The sequence below is a fragment of the Schistocerca gregaria genome, chromosome 5, assembly GCF_023897955.1.
Source record: "Schistocerca gregaria isolate iqSchGreg1 chromosome 5, iqSchGreg1.2, whole genome shotgun sequence".
NCBI lineage: Eukaryota > Metazoa > Arthropoda > Insecta > Orthoptera > Acrididae > Schistocerca > Schistocerca gregaria.
Genome location: NC_064924.1, coordinates 8,628,851 through 8,650,288, shown reverse-complemented (window position 1 = coordinate 8,650,288; position 21,438 = coordinate 8,628,851). Strand labels below are relative to the sequence as shown.

The 21,438-nt window shown below is 43.3% G+C and overlaps 1 protein-coding gene across 1 annotated transcript in view; it reads left to right on the top strand.

The window, feature by feature from the left end:
* The window catches only part of LOC126272026 (retinol-binding protein pinta-like), a 91,700-nt gene extending 79,919 nt beyond the window's left edge, over window positions 1-11,781 (top strand). Inside the window, exon 7 of the mRNA XM_049974529.1 lies at window positions 11,456-11,781. Within this exon, the coding sequence (XP_049830486.1) occupies window positions 11,456-11,607 (152 nt within the window). The 3' untranslated portion in view covers window positions 11,608-11,781. The remainder of the gene's footprint in view (window positions 1-11,455) is intronic.
* The last annotated feature ends 9,657 nt before the right edge of the window (window positions 11,782-21,438 follow it).

The window sequence follows — 21,438 nt, the reverse complement described above, 5'->3', positions numbered from 1 at the left end:
CATCCCCCAGGATGGAATTAGTGTAGCCCATCTGTCTGCGTCCAGTGTAAGCCATGAAATAGTGCGAAAGTCTTGTAAATGTCTGTGAGTCATGTAACTGAGGCGGGTCATGGGAATTAGCGCGGCATTCACCTAGAGAGATGTGTAAAACCGCCTAAAAGCCACATCCAGGTTGCCGGCACATCGGCCCTCGACTGTAATCCACCGGGCAGATTCGATCCGGGGCTTATGCGGGGCGCAGCCACGAATCTTCCAGAAACCAGGTAGGTAAGCAGGTAACAGGACCGAATACTCCCAAACACACACACTGTATGTCGTATTATAGACAATAATATAATTATCTCTGCCATGTTCCTTATCTCCTTCCCCTACCCCACCCATATTTTAAACAAATACACTCCTGGAAATTGAAATAAGAACACCGTGAATTCATTGTCCCAGGAAGGGGAAACTTTATTGACACATTCCTGGGGTCAGATACATCACATGATCACACTGACAGAACCACAGGCGCATAGACACAGGCAACAGAGCATGCACAATGTCAGCACTAGTACAGTGTATATCCACCTTTCACAGCAATGCAGGCTGCTATTCTCCCATGGAGACGATCGTAGAGATGCTGGATGTAGTCCTGTGGAACGGCTTGCCATGCCATTTCCACCTGGCGCCTCAGTTGGACCTGCATTCGTGCTGGACGTACAGACCACGTGAGACGACGCTTCATCCAGTCCCAAACATGCTCAATGGGGGACAGATCCGGAGATCTTGCTGGCCAGGGTAGTTGACTTACACCTTCTAGAGGACGTTGGGTGGCACGGGATACATGCGGACGTGCATTGTCCTGTTGGAACAGCAAGTTCCCTTGCCGGTCTAGGAATGGTAGAACGATGGGTTCGATGACGGTTTGGGTGAACCGTGCACTATTCAGTGTCCCCTCGACGATCACCAGAGGTGTACGGCCAGTGTAGGAGATCGCTCCCCACACCATGATGCCGGGTGTTGGCCCTGTGTGCCTCGGTCGTATGCAGTCCTGATTGTGGCGCTCACCTGCACGGCGCCAAACACGCATACGACAATCATTGGCATCAAGGCAGAAGCGACTCTCATCGCTGAAGACGACACGTCTCCATTCGTCCCTCCATTCACGCCTGTCGCGACACCACTGGAGGCGGGCTGCACGATGTTGGGGCGTGAGCGGAAGACGGCCTAACGGTGTGCGGGACCGTAGCCCAGCTTCATGGAGACGGTTGCGAATGGTCCTCGCTGATACCCCAGGAGCAACAGTGTCCCTAATTTGCTGGGAAGTGACGGTGCGGTCCCCTACGGCACTGCGTAGGATCCTACGGTCTTGGCGTGCATCTGTGCGTCGCTGCGGTCCGGTCCCAGGTCGACGGGCACGTGCACCTTCCGCCGACCACTGGCGACAACATCGATGTACTGTGGAGACCTCACTCCCCACGTGTTGAGCAATTCGGCGGTACGTCCACCCGGCCTCCCGCATGCCCACTATACGCCCTCGCTCAAAGTCCGTCAACTGCACATACGGTTCACGTCCACGCTGTCGCGGCATGCTACCAGTGTTAAAGACTGCGATGGAGCTCCGTATGCCACGGCAAACTGGCTGACACTGACGGCGGCGGTGCACAAATGCTGCGCAGCTAGCGCCATTCGACGGCCAACACCGCGGTTCCTGGTGTGTCCGCTGTGCCGTGCGTGTGATCATTGCTTGTACAGCCCTCTCGCAGTGTCCGGAGCAAGTATGGTGGGTCTGACACACCGGTGTCAATGTGTTCTTTTTTCCATTTCCAGGAGTGTAGTATTGATTCACTTATGCACGTTTTGTGCTTTACCTTGAGCGGGACTTAGTCGCTGGCGATGAGCCGGCTGGACTTTACCTCAATAAGATATAATATAAAAGTTTTAAACATACAATACACGCGAAAATTTTTACGTCTTCTGATGGAACTACCTGCTTCAAACGGGAGGATTCGGTCCCATCGTTTTTCAGATCCTTGCGGGCTTGGGAGGATTCGGTACCATTTTTCTGACCGCGGGAGGATTCGTGGCTGCTTCCCTTAATTTTTTGGCACATCACTATACGTTTTTGTTTATTCCACATGCCTTTGAAATGTTTAACCATATAGTAGCGTGATTAGGAGGCGAGCTATTGTCGTACATTGTAATTGTCAATCTCACCTCTATAATAAGTTATCCGTATCCTGTCACGCTCTTCTGCTCTTCTGTACAACTACCTAATACGACCAGAATCGTGCCTCAGTGGCTTGAGGAGCTTGGTAGTGAACACAATTCCATATCGTTCACCAGAAATGAACCCACTGCAACTCGATGCCGGACGCCTTCTCGTGGCCCGTAATTTATGGGAATTGCGTGACCTGTGTTTAGTTATCTGGATCAACATACCACCAGAAACGTATCAAGGACTTGTCTTATCCATGCCAAGCACATTTAGTGATTTTACCTTTTGATGCAACACAGTCTCACCAATATTTCACAGTGTTGTAATTAGCTTTGAGCAATCTATGCTTGCAGTGTATATTGTCGACAAAACATTGGGAATATTACGTCACCGCTTGCGACGTGGATCTCTTGTCTGAAGATGGCCAACAGCTGGTCGATACAGGTTACGACATTGTGACATGAGCATATGCATTGTAAAACAGGATGGGAATTTATTCTCCCTATTCCCATCAATAGAAACATCTACATTTGGTGGTGGGACATCCCATAATTTTAGATATGTGACCGTAATTTCAGCTTTTTCTTTGAAATATCCTAATATCTTACCAGGTCACTTAGCTGGTTTTGCGTTCCTCTGAGAGTCTTGGTCTACAAATTGGAGGTGCTGGCCGTGCTGTTCAGTCTAGAGACATTTTAATATTACACTGAGCACGGAAAATTTAAGCTAGAGATGGACAACCATGTATTAAGCTCCGATCTGAACCCTCCCAAAAAAACTGAACGGATAGTTAATTCGGCAACCGTACGAGGGGCGAATATTCAGGTAGCAGACGGTTTAAGTGGAATGTTTGAATAGAAGACTGAGGAAGGTCACCGTAACACCTCAATGTGGGGAAGTCAGCCCCAAAGCATGAACCTTATCTTACGCTGCTTCCCAGCCTTTTCTTGGGGGACTAAAGGATGCCAGGAACAGGGCTTGGCCATCTCCAAAAGGAGTAAATACGTAGCGGCGCGGTTTCCCCGACATAATAAGGAACGCAAGAACTATGTCTGAGTTACGCGTTTTTGCTTACATTTCGTATAGTATAGCTTTGGGTCTCATCTTCTGATAACGGGACGGTGACTGACGTTTTATATCGTTCCTATTTGATCAAGTTCTATATCGTTGGAGTCACTGTAGAAGAGTCTTCCCAGTGCAACTGTAGTAATAAATATATTCCTTCCGTAAACAAAGGAAATAGACGCATTTATCCATTGTTCGCTATCAGTGAAGCCTTACCTTGGTACATATATACTTGCTCCAGATAAATTTGGGGTGGCCTATCTTAATTGCTTCATCGGTATACCCCTGCTGAAAATTGCGAATACCATATTATGTACAATTGGTGAGGTTACCAATGCTGCGTCTTGATCGATACGAGAACAAATATAGCCTTAGGTGCGACAACGGATGGTTAAGTGTGTCTCGTTTCAAGTATGAGTTTTACAGAGTTTTACGCCAAATAATAATATCTTGTGTGGAAAAATATTATCGAACCACCGGTATTTGCAGCAAGAGAAAAGAGAGAATTGGAGCGCTTTGATGCACGGGCCATTTACAGGGTGGTGTCCACTTCATCGCGAAGCACCCTCTCACAACAATGTTCGCTGTGGGGATCGCATTATGGGCGAATGACAGGGTGACGGACGAAAATACTGCTCAAATTCAGGACTTTTTTGTCTCCGTACTGGAATGTAGTAGACAAATGAGGTTCCGTGCAAATGATAAATCATACATTGAAGTTTGTACAGGTATTCTTTCTTTTTTTAAAAAAGAATATTAATATCTTCACTGTGTGATTAGTATTTTCCCGAAGTAGCTCTGAATGGAGACAGATCAGCGATTGTTGTAAATCCAGTTTCGGTTAACTGAGAGTTGAAGAGTTTTATTCAGAAACGCTTTCTTTGCCATTGCTAGTCTACAAACAAACTAACTGATGATGGTCGAAGTAGAGAGGATATAAAATGTAGACTGGCAATGGCAAGGAAAGCGTTTCTGAAGAAGAGAAATTTGTTAACATCGAGTATAGATTTGAGTGTCAGGAAGTCATTTCTGAAAGTATTTGTATGGAGTGTAGCCATGTATGGAAGTGAAACATGGACGATAAATAGTTTGGACAAGAAGAGAATAGAAGCTTTCGAAATGTGGTGCAACAGAAGAATGCTGAAGATTAGATGGGTAGATCACATAACTAATGAGGAGGTATTGAATAGGATTGGGGAAAAGAGAAATTTGTGGCACAACATGACCAGAAGAAGGCATCGGTTGGTAGGATATGTTCTGAGGCATCAAGGGATCACCAATTTAGTATTGGAGGGCAGCGTGGAGGGAAAAATCGTAGAGGGAGACCAACAGATGAATACACTAAGCAGACTCAGAAGGATGTAGGCTGCAATAGGTACTGGGTGATGAAGAAGCTTGCACAGGATAGAGTAGCATGGAGAGCTGCATCAAACCAGTCTCAGGACTGAAGACCACCACACACATACTCTACATTTTATATCCTCTCTACTTCGACCATCGTCAGATATTTTGCTCCCCAAATAGCAAAACTCCTTTACTACTTTAAGTGTTTCATTTCCTCAGCATCACCCGACTTAATTCGACTACATTCCATTATCCTCGTTTTGCTTTTGTTGATGTTCATCGTATACCTTCCTTTCAAGACACTATCCATTCCATTCAACTGCTCTTCTAAGTCCTTTGCTGTCTCTGACAGAATTACAATGTCGTCGACGAACCTCAAAGCTTTTATTTCTTCTCCATGGTTTTTAATACCTACTCCGAGTTTTCTTTTGTTTCCTTCACTGCTTGCTCAATATACAGATTCAATAGCATCGGGGAGAGGCTATAACCCAGTCTCACTCCCTTCCCAACCACTGCTTTCCTTTCATGTCCCTCGACTCTTATAACTGCTTTCTGTACAAATTGTAAATAGCCTTTCGCTCCCTGTATTTTACCCCTGCCCCTTCAGAATTTGAAAGAGAGTATTCCAGTCAACATTGTCAAAAGCCTTCTCTAAGGCTACAAAAGGCTAGAAACGTAGGTTTGCCTTTCCTTAGTCTAGCTTCTAAGATAAGTCGTAGGGTCAGTATTGGCTCACAAGTTCCAACGTTTCTACGGAATCCAAACTGATCTTCCCCGAGGTCGGCTTCTACTAGTTTTCCCATTCGTCTGTAAAGAATCCGCGTTAGTATTTTACAGCCATGACTTATTAAACTGATAGTTCGGTAATTTTCACATCTTTCAACACCTGTTTTCTTTGGGTTTGGAATTATTACATTCTTCTTGAAGTCTGAAGGTATTTCGCTTGTTTCACACATCTTGCTCACCAGATCGTAGAGTTTCGTCAGAACTGGCTCTCCCAAGGCTGTCAGTAGTTCTAATGGAATGTAGTCTGCTCCCGGGGCCTTGTTTCGACTCAGGTCTTTCAGTGCTCTGTCAAACTCTTCACGCAGTATTATATCTCCTGTTTCATCTTCATCTACATCCTCTTCCATTTCAGTAATATTGTCCTCAAGTACATCGCTATTGTATATACCATCTATATACTACTTCCACCTTTCTGCTTTCCCTTCTTTGGTTAGAACTGGGTTTCCATCTGAGCTTTTCATATTCATACAAATGGTTCTCTTTTCTCTGAGGGTCTCTTTAATTTTCCTGTAGGCAGTATCTATCTTACCCCTAGTGAGATAAGCCTCTACATCCTTACATTTATCCTCTAGCCATGCCTGCTTAGCCATTTTGCACTTCCTGTCGATCTCATTTTTGAGACGTTTGTATTCCTTTTTGCCTGCTTCATTTACTGCATTTTTATATTTTATCCTTTCATCAATTAAATTCAGTATTTCTTCTGTCACCCAAGGCCTCGTCTTTTTACCTACTTGATCCTCTGCTGACCTCACTACTGCATCCCTCAAAGCTACCCATTCTTCTTCTACTGTATTTCTTTTCCCCATTTCTGTCAATTGTTCCCTTATACCCCCCCCCCCCTGAAACTCTGTACAACCTCTGGTTGTATTATAGATATTTGACAGAAATACCCACTTTTTGACCCCTCTTTTCCGGCCGAAGGAGATACTATAAACAGGCTACGGTGAACTGAAAAGTATTCAATTTGCTTCAAGGGAGACCAAAAAATAATTAAATTCGGATGGAAACTGAAGCATGGGCGACGACAACATTGCTGAAAAACATGGTTTTGAGAAAAATATGTTTAAATTTTGACAAGTATTTATCGTATACAAAAGGGGACAAGGCTTGAATCTTACGGATTATCATCGGTACCTGGTCCATTATATCTATCGCCCCGGTTAGTTGATGGCCGCTTTCTGCTAATTTGACTTAATGAGTCCTCATTTTCGTCCTCAAAGACGCTTTAGACGCTGAACGCATCGCCGGTGGCGTTTCTGTCTTCACAGAATCGGCGCATTTTACTGGCGATTTTGATTTGAAGCGCATATGCGACGTGCATTAATGCTGTATGGCCTACACTGAGTAGACATACAGTCAAATTTTAAGCAATGTTGACAGTTTAGCTTCGGTTGGATGTTATTTTTGGAGCGCATTTCCATATGAGACTACTGAGACTACCATTCAAATTTTAGAGAAACCACCCGAACAACGCTCCAGCAGATCAGGTTTAGTCAAACCGGTATAAACAGGGAGCGTGAACGCGGAACCGGTTGCCTAACGCTCGGCTTAAAAGGCTCACAGAATCGTTACTTTTTGGAGTTCGCGCATAATATTTCTTCAGTGTATATACATTCAAATTCCAAAATAATACCCCCTTATGGCTACACGAGACTTGCTCGGCTAAACTGCTGCGCGCGGCTGTTTCAAATAGTGTGAATGCGCCTTAAAAGATTTAGACCAGAACTGATGATAACGCTTGGGTGTATCCACCACAGAGGCAGGTAGTAGAAAGAAAGCAGACAGTGCTGCTTTGGCACGGCTCTTACTGGAGCAATACGATGTGCGACGCAGTATATGATGTGACTCGCGATACAACGCAGATGCAGCTCGTTTTGTTCGAGTGCATGCATACGCACCCGCAAAGACTTAAAAACACACATAGAATTCCCTGTCTTTTAGCCCCTAACTACATGGTATTTATGGGGGGGGGGGGGGGGTTGGGGAAGAGGGGGCATGTCAAGTCGTCTGTAGTGCCTTAAAAAATTAGCTTACCTGGCTCTGTCATTTAGTTTCTCAATAAAACATTCACTTATCACATAAAAAATTAAAATCATTATTTTGGAATCCACGTATATTCTCCGGTACCCAGATTTTCTCATTCGATTGCGAGCAAACTATTCGGTAAAGGAAATGGTTTTCTATGCATCTTACAGTCTGGCACAACAATTTGGTATTGAACTGGTTTTGCTTTCGTTGTTGCCCATAGTTATAGTGATTTCCGAAATTAAGTAAAACACAGCGCATATTTTTTGGAAGGTGACTATTACCAGCCGTCAAGTAATGTATAAAACGCATGTTGGACCATCAGCTGATTTTTTTAAATTTATTTAAAACCCAAATATCGACTGGTTTCAGTCGGAGACTATCCTCACGAAGTATGGTTAACACAGTTTAAGCCACAACATGACATCTGTGGTTACTTAAATAATGGCCACGTCTGATATGTAGCGCATGCCATTGATTCCAGCATGACACACACGACTTTTAAAGGCAAACATACTAATAACACGCGTAAACAGAGCAGAACAGATCAGAGAGTCCTTCCTGTTTATGCATGTTATTGGTGTGTTTGCCTTTAAAAGTCCTGTGTGTTATGCTGGAGCCGGCCGTGGTGGCCGAGCGCTTCTAGGCGCTACAGTCTGGAGCCGCACGACCGCTACTGCCTCGGGCATGGATGTCTGTGATGTCATTAGGTTAGTTAGGTGTAAGTAGTTCTAAGTTCTAGGGGAATGATGACCTCAGAAGTTAAGACCCATAGTGCTCAGAGCCATTTGAACCATTTTTTTGTTATGCTGAAATTAATGGCATGCTCTACATACGGGGTGTTGTCATAAGAGCGTGCAAAACTGTAATACTCCTTTGAACGATTGGAGATAGGGAACCTGGGGTCGGAAAAGCCAGCTTAATGATTTATGGAAGTAAACTTGTCTACCACTTCGACTAACATTAATGTTTTCCAGCTTATTTACGACTAACGCGTACTGTGCTGTATATTTGCATGTACATCCTTTATTTCCTGCAAGGAAGCAAGGAGGACGATCCTGATTACGAAGAAGTTTTGATCCAGGTTTTGTTTAATTTGCTTGTCCATAAGATGACTCAGTTGTGTCGTATTTACAGCGTCCCGTGACAGAATGTGCTGCGAGTCAACGACGGGCACATTCATCACTCAGCGTTATTCAGATGTGTACAACACAATACACTGGAGGAGTGCCGGAACAGCACTTCTTGGTTACTGGATTAGAAGGGGAAGTCCTATTCCAAGAAATGCGAAGTCACCGGACCTGAATTCCTTTGATTATTTCCTAAGGGCATATCTAAAGACACACCACAGTGCAAGCATGACATCGGCGAAGAAGATTCTGACACATCCTGACAAATATCCCTCGTGTGTTTGGAAGCACGTCACAGACATCTACAATTCTAGCAACTAATTTCTTCTCCCTTTCCACTGGGGCCTCAGTGGTTGATGGCCGTCAGTTTCTCCACATTTTGTAAGACACAGTACAAATTGTACATTCATTTTTCCATGATGATATTTGCAATTAACTAATGTAAGTAAGAAAAGTACGCAGTGTGGTGTCACCGCCAGACACCACACTTGCTAGGTAGTAGCCTTTAAATCGGCCGCGGTCCGCTAGTATACGTCGGACCCGCGTGTCGCCACTATCAATGATTGCAGACCGAGCGCCGCCACACGGCAGTTCTACAGAGACTTCCTAGCACTCGCCACAGCTGTACAGCCGACTTTGCTAGCGATGGTTCACTGAATTCTAAGCTCTCATTTGCCGAGACGATAGTTAGCATAGCCTTCAGCTACGTTATTTGCTACGACCTAGCAAGGTGCCAGTGTCCGTACTATTGATATTGTGAAGCATGTACCATAATGAGCGACGTTCTTCATTAATGGATTAAAGTTAAGTATTCCACCAGCTACGGCCGTTTTTCTCAGTTCTAACTCCCTTGTCATGTTCCAGACCTCACGCCAGTCTGCGTGAGCTAAAACGCGTGCATTTCGGCTTCCTTTACAATAACACAGGGTTGGCTCTCCAGCCAACCACAACACGCAGTAATGTGATTTTATTCCCGTTGTCTCCTTAAGCTGGCTTCTCCGACCCAAGGCTCAATGTCTCGACTGTTCAGTGGAGCATCCTCTACGTCCTGCTAAGTTTTTGGTCGCTCTTCCCGAAGCACACTGTATGTTACGTGGCTATCATTTAAGTAATGGAAGATTTCATGTTGTGGCCTTAACTGTTTTAACCCTAACCCGTGAAGATGAGCTGTGATTGGAACCGACAGATATTTGGTTTTAAATATAAAGCAGCTGATGTTAAAAGGTGCATTTTATACAAATAGTGTAGTTACTGGCCAGTTTTTGTGTTTGGTGCATTTTAGGTTATGCAATACTTCGTACCAAATGTGGCGGAAAAAACATCCTCCAAACAGGCCTTGAAGGCTCAAAGGTACCGACCGGCCACCTTTTCATCCTCAGTGGTCACTGAATGCGGATATTGAGAGTCATGGGTCCGCACACTGCTCTACCTGCCACAGTCAGTTTTTGTGACTGCTACCGCTACTGCTCAGTCACGTAGCTCCTCGTAATGCCCAGGAGCACCCCGCTTGCCAACAGATCTCGGCAGACCCGGACAGTAGCCCATCCAAGTAACAGACAAGCCCTAGGGCGCTTAACTTCGGTGATCTGACAGGAACCAGCGTCACCACTGAGGCAAGGCCGTCGGCTACCAAATGTATCCAAAATATAGAAATCGTTTTTAACGGTGACAGGAGAGCCATACCTCTTTCCAGTCTCAAGTAAATATGTGATACATTTTGAACTTACCCGTGGCAACACGACTGTCGCATAGATAACCATTGAATCACGCGACAATTATTGCAAAGTGTCGTATAGGATATTTGGATCACCTTCTACATCTACATCTACATTTATACTCAGCAAGCCACCCAACAGTGTGTGGCGGAGGGAACTTTACGTGCCACTGTCTTTACCTCCCTTTTCTGTTCCAGTCGCGTATGGTTCGCGGGAAGAACGACTGCCGGAAAGTCTCCGTGCGCGCTCGAATCTCTCTAATTTTACATTCGTGATATCCTCGGGAGGTATAAGTAGGGGAAGGAATATATTCGATACCTCATCCAGAAACGTACCCTCTCGAAACCTGGACAGCAAGCTACACCGTGATGCAGAGCGCCTCTCTTGCAGAGTCTGCCACTTGAGTTTGCTAAACATGTGCGTAACGCTATCACGTTTACCAAATAACCCTGTGACGAAGCGCGCCGCTCTTCTTAGGACCTCCTCCGTCAATCCGATCTGGTACGGATCCCACACTGATGAGCAATACTCAAGTGTAGGTCGAACGAGTGTTTTGTAAGCCACCTCCTTTGTTGATGGACTACATTTTCTAAGGACTCTCCCAATGAATCTCAACCTGGTACCCGCCTTACCAACAATTAATTTTATATGATCATTCCACTTCAAATCGCTGCGCACACATACTCCCAGATATTTTAAGGAAGTAACTGCTACCATTGTTTGTTCCGCTATCATATAATCATACAATAAAGGATCCTTCCTTCTATGTATTTGCAGTACATTACATTTGTCTATGTTAAGGGTCAGTTGCCACTCCCTGCACCAAGTGCCTATCCGCTGTAGATCTTCCTGCATATCGCTTCTCTGTATACTAAAGCATCATCCGCAGAAAGCCGCATGGAACTTCCTACTCAATTTACAAGGAGAGTAGTTGCTAGCGTCAGACATGTGGTTCGTAGAACTCCACACACACATACGGTTTGACAAAGGAAGAAAATAATTCCACATTGGTTTCAGATGCCTCTATGTGTCCACGCATTTTTTTTCTAAGTTACTTCATTTGCTTTTCTCAGTGCAGAAAGTAGCAACTGAGACACATTTATGATAACAGAGGTACATGTATAGACCACTCACTTGTAGCAATAAATTTCTTACGAGACTGAGAAATTAAATTTACCTTTTTATTTCAGACGAATTCATCAGGAGAGCGGAGAAGAAGCGAGACTGGTTCCTGGAGCAGGACCGCTACACCTCGGACGAGAGCAGGAGGCCTCCAGACAACCACTACGCCGACGACATGTACGGTGTGGCGGGCTCCTTCAAGAAACTCTCAGTGGACTGACGCTGTCACAGTTCACTTTGTAGACTTTGTTACTTGTGATAGAAAATTGTAATATGTACGTCTCACGAGAGGTCTTACTACAGATTACAGGGACCTCTGTTACCACACTGCATTTTCCATGTAAAGCTTTCGTCTGCCTCTGTTTTGAAATGTGGATGAATACGGAGAAAGTAATATTTTGTTCCTTTTTTTCTTGTACATTCCTCTCTGCATTAATGTTTATTCACACGCTGCAAACAAACCATGTATACTCGGAAGTGTATCCAGCAATTCATCAAAATTTTATTTCATATATTTCATACCTAAAACTTCCGTAACAGTTCCATGGCATGAGTCAGTTTATATGCCATCATGATCAGTGACCTCTCTGATTCTTATACGGTGAATGTTATTACCATTTTTTGGACACTTTCATCGGTTTATGTGCTAGGGCAGCCAGGGCACTCGTCATCTTCGACGTACTCAAAGAGTTCTTCAAAACGTTTTTACCACACGTAAACCTTTGTCTTACACACATCAGACTCACCAAAAGTAGTACTTAACGTTTCAAATACTTTGCTACATTTCATTCCTTTGGTAGAGCAAAATTTAATACAAGTTGTCTGATAGATTTTTATCGGAAATTAATAGTCTTATCGTTAATAGTAGCAACGCACATGTAACCCTTTTCACAGCTGACAATAAACTAAAAATACGGCTTAAGACCCCGTTGTCTTCTTTTTTGTTTTTATTGCTTCTAATGAGTTGGTTTTCTGAACTGTAGTTCGTGAAATAGCAACATACACTTGACATATGAAAAATTAGTCTAATTACTTAAATACGGCGTTAAAGTAGTTAAAGGCGAGTGTATCGGAGAAAACAAAACTTCACATCTATCCTATAATACCGGGTATCCGTCTTTGGTGTCGTCAGGCCCATTTCCTCTGCTGTTTCGACTGATGTTTATCATTTAGTGTTTGCAGGTTTTAGCTGGAGTCGGCCCAAACAACTACTGCTCGTCGCGTCTTTTGTGTGACGTCGAGTGTCTATGGAAAGCGGCGACTTTGGTCCTGTTTCAAACAAAATGATTTTTAAAGAGGAGTTTTACCTGCCCTTTCGACATAGCGGTCCCAAATAAAAACAGTGCGATTTCTGTTGTATTTTTATGCATTAAGACGGACAATAAGTGAAGAAGAATAACTGAGCAATGCTATCGCATTGCAGTGGCAGCTAGCGCGCACCATTCCTTTGTTAAATATAGCCTATGTCCATCAGAATGTTTGAATGTCGTGTAGAAATTTGAAGTAAATCGTCAAGAACTTCTCGACTTTTGGAAACAACGTTTCCCATTTTTTGTATTATTATACAAATATAGAGTCAACAGTTATGACTAGCTCGATGTCAACTAAATGACAGTTAACTATGAGTGCCACTTGTTAGGAGAAATTCGTACTTGCAAAAACCTTGGGTCTCACGCTAATGGGGCAATTTCCCTCGTAATTAAAAAAGTTCTGGTGCTTCAGATCCTCAACTTTTAAGTATTAAACGCGGATATGTTTTGAATAAACAAGGTAGAAACTATGTGGCATGAAAATTCAACAATTTTCAAGAATTTATTTCATGATATTGTATTTTAACGCTACGCCTCAACATGTACAAAAACTGGGAAAGAAAGTTTTGTGTTTTATAAGTTATAAGTAATAGAAACATTTGTCGTAGTCCAGTGAGTGAAACAAGTAATTGAGAAACCATGGAATATAGTTCAGATTTCCTTCTCATCCCGTTAATGTCATACGACTGGACTGGGTTTGTTGAAATAGTTCGTACGCTCTTGAACTGTGAGTTCTGCAAGCGTTGCCTACGATATTCGGTGTGTTCTCTTCTGCAGGAGAAGGTGGAAGATCTTAGGGGTCTTCAGGTGGCAGAATAGGAACTGCATGTGGAAAATTACAAAGACTATTAAACTTTCGTGTTATTATTTTGAACAGCAACTTTATTTACAATTTACAACTGAAAATTATCCTGGTAGTGAAAAAATTAATAGTTTTCTTAATTTCACTTAGAAACTCACCTTTCTTCAGATGACGACAGTCTAAGGCAGCAGTGTAAACTTGTCCAGTTTTGGTGTTATTAAAACATTGAATTTTGTCTATATCATGTGACTGAAATCGTAGCTCACGCATATATAAACACAAGAACGAGGTTACTGTTTGTATTCAAAGACGAACTGGACTTTATGTCGATGTATGTTGTGATTCTAAAGAATACGCTATAGAACAAATGTCATCCACACTTATTACGGACCGTTTTGTGCGAATGAAATTTTCTCTGTCCACTGAGTACATCCACTTCGCACGTTAACATCTTGTAAGACTTGAAAGTGAATGTGATGACCTTAGAATGTGAGAAGTAACGGCCTTTACAAGCAGGGATGCGGTACTTCATGTCAACACAATGTAACTGGGATACCTAAAAGTTCTTGTTACTAATAACAGCCCACTGCAATACAGCAGTGTGCTATCAGACGTAGATACTGTCTTACTGGTGTCGCACAGTCGGTACTGGCAATGCAAGTTTGTGTTGGACTTCAATAGCGGTCGTGCGGGATCCAGCTTACTCAATGGAGCACGCCTGCTTAACCGACACCTGTAGTGGCTCTGGACAATGCGCGCCCTCTGCCGCCACAATAGTGGATGGTTGGTGGCAGCCACATCAGCCATTTGCAACGAGGCAGAGCCCATTCGCAACGGAGTCGTCACCGAGATGCAGAAAAATCGGTGCTCCGACCAGCTGCTGCACCACTCTGTAGCACGGTAAGGATTACCGTTGTGTACGACGCACTACACAGCAAGCAGTAACAGTTATAACAAGTGCAGAGGTGTACAGGTTGAGTGTATATGAACTTACGACTGTTTTTACAATAATCAAAACTTTGTAATTGAAAGCATTAATCGAAAAAATTGACAGAATAAATTGCTGTTCAGCCCTCTCCCAGTGTACAGCACTTGGGAAGCAGTTACTACTTTGTTTTCGAACATATATACCAAAAAACCTCATGAGTAACTTTGAACAACTCAGATCACTCATCGACGGGCCGAGCCATCCAACAACCACAAAAGATGTATTACTCTGGTTCATTACTTATTGTTTTACTGTTATGTCAGCCCCTCGCTGCGTATGGACGGGGGTGAGCTGTCAACAGCGCAGCATCCTGCTCTGTAGCTAAAAGCTTTTACAAATATAAATAAACATGGAATGTTGAAATCGAAGGACTAATAGAAAAGGTGGCATTCTTCTAAAAGACAGCACTGCTGATTCACTTAAATGTTGAAGGACCTGTAACGAGAGAAAAATATTAGGCGATGAGAAAATGTGTTCTATAGGGTAGAAGGATGTGGGTAAAAATATATTGGCTCATTGGGCATTAAATAATTGAGATGAGCATAGACGTTGGGCTGGACATGGGAAGCTAAAGGGTGAGGTAGGCATCCAGTGGTGAACAGACAGGGAGAGATGGGGAGAGAAGGGGGAGGGGAAGCCCTGGTGTGGAGTGGAACAGGTAGGGAGGAGTTATGTAGTTAGTAGGCTGGGTAAATATTGGGGTACATGTCATTGTTTTGGAGAGGGACTTGGTCGAAGTTGAGTTGTTATAGAATACAGAGCATGTTTAAATGCAAGGATGGTGGGACATGTGTCTAGAGGCGTGGCAGCATATCTGGATTGATCAGCAGAGGTGAAACAATAGATTTATTAGAATGCAGTTTGTGGATTCTATAGATTATGTGGAGATGTTCAATTTAGGTGAGGAGGGGTGGGAATTTGAAGAGATGGTGCAGCATCCATATGGTTAAGTGGATGCAGAAAGTAAAGCGAGTTCATACGTTCTGACTCACAGAACTTTGGTGGAGCAGATGTTCCTGCAACATTTGCATAGACTGGAATGGGTTGGATCAACTTATTGAAGGTGTGGAGGATACTAGAGAGGTGAAATCCTCAAGTTCGGCTACCAATAGCTTTACTTCATTTTGAGCTTTCTGTTGGATGTAGGTGGGCTTTCCGTGTTAGTTGCCAGTCGAGAGGTACGTGAAGAATTTTTAGCACTTTAGTTAACTGGAGTAGATGATTGTAAAGTGTAAGAAATGAAGGTGGAAGGTATATGTGGCTCGTTGACAGGATCGTCGGGACTTATGAATTGGAGGGTACAGGACGGGTAAAGCAGTGTCATTAGCGTACTTAAAGAGTTGGACTGCTGGATGTGGGCTGGACATATCGTCAGTGTAGAGGAGATATAGGAAAGGGTGGAAGGTTAGGTACAGCTGCAGAGGGACGGTATGCATGTGCACTGGTGTTGTTAATAGTGAAATAAGTTGGGTGATTAGACAGGAAGGACGCAGTAAGACAAATATACTTAATTGAAGTTGAAAAGGAGTTCAGAATTCCATGCACATTAATACGCTTTCTCTCGGTTGAGGGATACGAAAACAATATTGAATTGTGATATAGGAGATGAGTGAGGTACAATAGCTGGCTTTCAGAGAGGAAGTTCGGATAGAAACCACACTGTAACAGGAAGGGGTGGTGTTGGTTCAAGTGATCGATACACTGGGAGACGATAAATTCAATAACCTCGCTAATCACTTAGGAGAGATTGATAAGAGTAGTTATGCAGCTCGAGGAAGAGTGTAATTTGGAAATTTTCTGCTGCTCAGAATAGTAAGCTGTAGAGAGGATCATATTACTAAGGGACGCAGATGTGTGTTCTTTTAGGCGTCGATAGTTAATGCCATTGTGAGTAGGAGAAATGTTGCATTTCTTGTGAATTACTTCTTCATTTGCTGTGATTAGTTTATTAAATTCTGTTTATGGACTGTTTTCCAAGTAGTAGTAACTGGGAGCCATAGGTAGGACATTTGTATTTGGGTGTTCACGTATTATAGAAAATGCCAAGTAATCAAAATGAGGGTCCTCAAGTGTGGCTATTACGTTTGAGAGCTACAATGCAAAAGCGATCCACTTTGTTCAGGTGGTCATGTGGGGGATGTTTATTGTGGAGGAGCAGATGGGGAGGATTGGAACTACTGCCGTTGAGGAGGAGTTAATGCGGAGTGTAGCACTGACCCTGGTGCATGTCCAGTGCCAGTCATAGCGTTTTATGCAATTAACATTTGTCTTTTCATGTACAGATGGTGTTTGAGTGGATCTCAGTCATGAGTCCGTAGGAAGGAGTAGTATAAGGGATGGGATTCTAGGATGAGGAGGAGTAGGGTTTGTGGGGCGAGGGATAAATTATCTTGGTAGGAATTGTGCAGAAATAGCGTCTGACGAGGTCTGCTACAGGAGGATATCGCTACAGATGAGTTTGCAAACAAAAACTTTATTTACGAAAATAAACAGTACAATCACTAGGTTTCTGGAAGATTACTGGGTGGCTTCCAATCTTGATATCTATGGATTACCAGAAGGCATTCCAATTGCTGCCAGACTAGAATAACTTTGGGATGGAGACAGAGATAGGGTGCATGCATGGGGATGAGGTTGTGTGTAAGGGCTGGTAAAGAGAAAAGGTCATTTACAGCTGCGTTGGGGACTGCCACAGTGAGGTGTTCAAGGAGGTTGGGAGAATCTAAGACAACATATGGAGTTCCTTTCAGGATCAGTGTACGGGGGATGAGGAAAATTTCACTTTTTATTCTGTGAACTAGCGCCACTGATGGACTTCTGCAGGGGTTCTCTTGTGGTTGTTAAGGTTGGCGGTAATAACATAGACAGGACATGCTCGATGTAGGGCAGATGTACATGTTGGTGCAGGTAATGTTCAAGATTTTGAAGAATAGGATAAGAATAAGGAGTCCGGAGAGATAACTGTACATGGGTTGTGGCTGAACAGGAATGTTCTTATGGTGACTGTATGCAACACTGTCCCTGGCTACAGGAAGATAATTGTCTGTACGATGATGGATACAGGGAGAAGTGCGTATAGTTGATAGTGTCGAAGGAACAGTTCCCTAATTGTGAATGCATGGACGTCGTCTTGGGGCAGGGTATGTATGAAAAGGGGCTTTTTAGTTGGAAGGGAATGGAAGTGTTGGTACAATGTGTCGCCCCATGATAAGAGGATAGTGAGTGCATTGTGCAAGCGTGGGGGGGGGGGGGGGGGGGCGTGGGGGTGGATAGCGTTTAGGGTTTAAACGAGTGTGTCGAGAGGGGTAAATACGAAGTGGAAGTGGTTTTATGAGTGGGTAACTTGAGTAGTGAGATGAAATACAGATAGGGCTGCAAGAAAAATTTGTTGGAAAGTTTGCGGTCGTTGGAAGGGTTAGACAGTTGACACTGAAGGATCAGATATTTTCGGCAGTGGTTGATGGGGAGAGGAGTTGTTAAGATGAATAATTTCATATTTCTTCTTCTGATGTTGCTACTTCTTCTGAGACTGGCGAAAGAAACCTTGTGACTGCTTTTAATCAGTATAATCTCTTTCAGCACCTTGGTTCACTTTAAATAATTAAGTGGCTTTATGAAATAATGCTCGCCACGATTTTGTATAATGCCACCCAAATTTTGAAGAATAGAGCTAGAATAAGGTGCCCAGTGAGAGGGTTGTATATGAGTTGTGACTGAACAGACGGCATTTGGTACGTCCTCTCTATTCTGAAGCTAACAGGCTGGTTCATGTATTTCGAAACAAGTGAAACTGCGACAGCGGCAGAGACAAATTTCCTCAAGTAAGTGCCTAAACGATGAGATACGACAAAACGATATATATCACCACAAAGCCATACAGAGTGAGTTTTGCCACATACCAGGAAATAGGGTATACTACAGGATCCCCATCTATGGAATAATTAAATCGGTTACAGATTTAAATACTGCCGTAGCTCATTTTCACTTGGTTGTCGTTCAAAATTTAACAAGTTAAATGAATCTTTTCAGCATTAATGTGAAATGATCAGGACTTCAAGAAGAAACTCTAATATACCTATTATAGCAAATCTCCTGCTAAACATAAAAGAACACTCTCATTCACCTATTCTAACTCTTAATGAACTATTGTTTGGGTCAGGAAATTTGTTCCTGCACTAGTAGGCAACAATTAAGGAGGAAAGTAGCCTTCCCATAATGTGTCACTACCCAGTAACACACTCGCTGAAATTTGAAACTGCTACAATACAGTATAGAAGATAGCTGAAAGAAATAACTAATGCGAAGAACACCAATGACACATTCTTTCGAAGACAATTATTACACTGAAGTCGTCGCTATCAATGATAGTCGTGTAGCAATTATAAAATGCACCACATGGTTCTTACTACGGTGTGTCATCGCCACAGACGGTAATCCATATTCTACAACGTGCTCCCGTGTTGGCAACAACGTTAATAAGGAGTGTCTGTGGTAGAGCGTTCCATTTCTCCACCAACGAGGTTGACAATTGACGGATGGTCGCTGGCACATGTGGACGTGCTCAAGTACATCTGCCCCATCGCGTCCCTCACGTGCTGGATGGGATTTAAGTCAGAAGAACGGGTAGGCCGGACCATTCGCCGAATATTCTCTCGTTCCAAGGGCCCCTCGACCTGCGGTGTTCGACGCGTTCACGCACTGTCATCCATAACTATTAAGTTAGGGCCAAATGCAGCTCTTCAAGAACATACATGGGTAAGGAGTACAATGTCACATTAACGTTGACTGTTGAGTGTATCAGGTTTAAAGATTAGGAAGACAGTATTCCCATGTAACCTTATGCATTCCCACACAATAGCACCCTTACAGATACTAGGGTGTAGCTCTCAATTAGCAAATTCTCACCCACGCTCTCGGTAATCTCCGATACTGCAGTAGCTATAAAAGAATTTTTGCGAATAACTGCTCCACCAAAATTTTCTGCAATTTGCTGAGTTCCTGACAGTGCAGCTAATGGTTAGGCAATGTCGAGAGAAAATTCAAGAAAATCTGGTTGACTTCCACTGCACTCTTTCAGAATTACGTATTTAGTTCGTAAAACTGTAATAAAACAGACTCACTAAAACCTGTTGGAAAACTGAGATCCCGATGGTTGATTCACCATTGTTCATATGCATTGCAGCGCCAAAGAAACTGGTATAGGCATTCGTATTCAAATATAGAGATATGTAAACAGGCAGAATACGGCGCTGCTGTCGGCAACGCCTAAAGACAATAAGTATTTCGCGCAGTTGTTAGTTCGGTTACTGCTGCAACAACGGCAGGTTATCAGTATTTAAGCGAGTTTTAACGTAGTGTTATAGTCGGCTCACGAGCGATGGTATACAGCATCTCCGAGGCAGTGTGAAGTGGAGATTTACCCGTACGACCATTTCACTAGTGTACCGTGAACATCACGAATCTGGTAAAACATCAAATCTCCGACGTCGCTGCGGCCGGAGAAAGATGCTGCAAGAACGGGATCATTGAGGACTGAAGAGAATCGTTCATCGAGGCAGAAGTGCAACTCTTCCCCAAACTGCTGCAGTTTCAGTGCTGGGCCATCAACAAGTGTCAGATTGCGAACGGTTCAACGAAACATCATAAATATGGGCTTTCGGAGCAGAAGGCCTACTAGTGTACCCTTGATGAATGCATGAGACAAACCTTTAGGCCTCGCCTGAGTCCGTCAATAGCGACAATGGACTGTTGATGATTGTATACATGCTGCATGTTGGGATGAGGCTCGTTTCAAATTGTATCGAGTGGGTGGACGAGTATAGGTATGGAGACAACCTCATAAATCAATGGAGTGTGCATGTCAACAGGCAACTGTTCAAGCTGGTAGAGGCTCTGTAATGGTGTGAGGCGTGTGCAATAGGAGTGCTATGGGACCCCTGATTCTTCTAGATACCACTCTCACAGGTGACATAAGGTGACATCATCTGCATCCACTCATGTCCATGTGTATTCCGACGAGCTTGGGCAGTTCCAGCGGAACAATGCGACGCCCACATGTCCAGAATTGCTACAGAGTGGCTCCAGAAACAGTCTTCTTAGTTTAAACAATTCGTCTGCTCACCAAACTCCCTAGGCATGAACATTATTGAGCATATCTGGGATGCCTTGCAACTTGCTTTTCAGAAGAGATCGCCAGCTTTGCAGGGTTCAGAGTTTTAATTACTTCCCACACTACTTCAGCCACTACATGCCATGTCGTGTTGTGGCACTTCTGCATGCTCACAGGGTCCCTGCACGATATTACGCAGGTCTACCAGTTTATTTGGCTCTTCAGTATATATATATATATAACTTCTTATCCCATCCATTATTAGAAACAAGAAATTTGTCGATAACAGTCAAAAACTTTTTTGTGTATACTGACTGATCATATCCTCTTATGCTTTATGTTGCACATTGAAACATGACGTTTTACAAGGCTTTTAGGTTTCAACATTCAAATTCATAAAATATGATCAGTAACAATGCTTTCTGTTAAGTTAGATCATAATGATAATTAGGTTGAAAATGTTCCTAATATTTGCATGTGTTTATTCCTTGCATACTAATGTAAAGTTGGTTTCACATTATATAAAAGGTATTCTGGAACGACAGAATAAGAATTATTTGTGTATTACGTTCAAGTATCGATTAGAAAAAGTCCAAGGTCAAAACGAAATTAATGTCAGAATACGAACCTGAGTCCTATGTCGTACTTATACTATTGATCATATATTGGTACATTTCAACACACACACCCTCCCCCCCCCCCCCACCAAGAATTTCGTGGACTAGGATCACATAGGGATAGGGCTCTGTATCAAAAATTAAACTTTGATCAGTTGCCAGAGACTTAGTACACAATTCCACAAAAATTTTGTCAGCACAGCATGAAGTTGACTTCTGTGAACA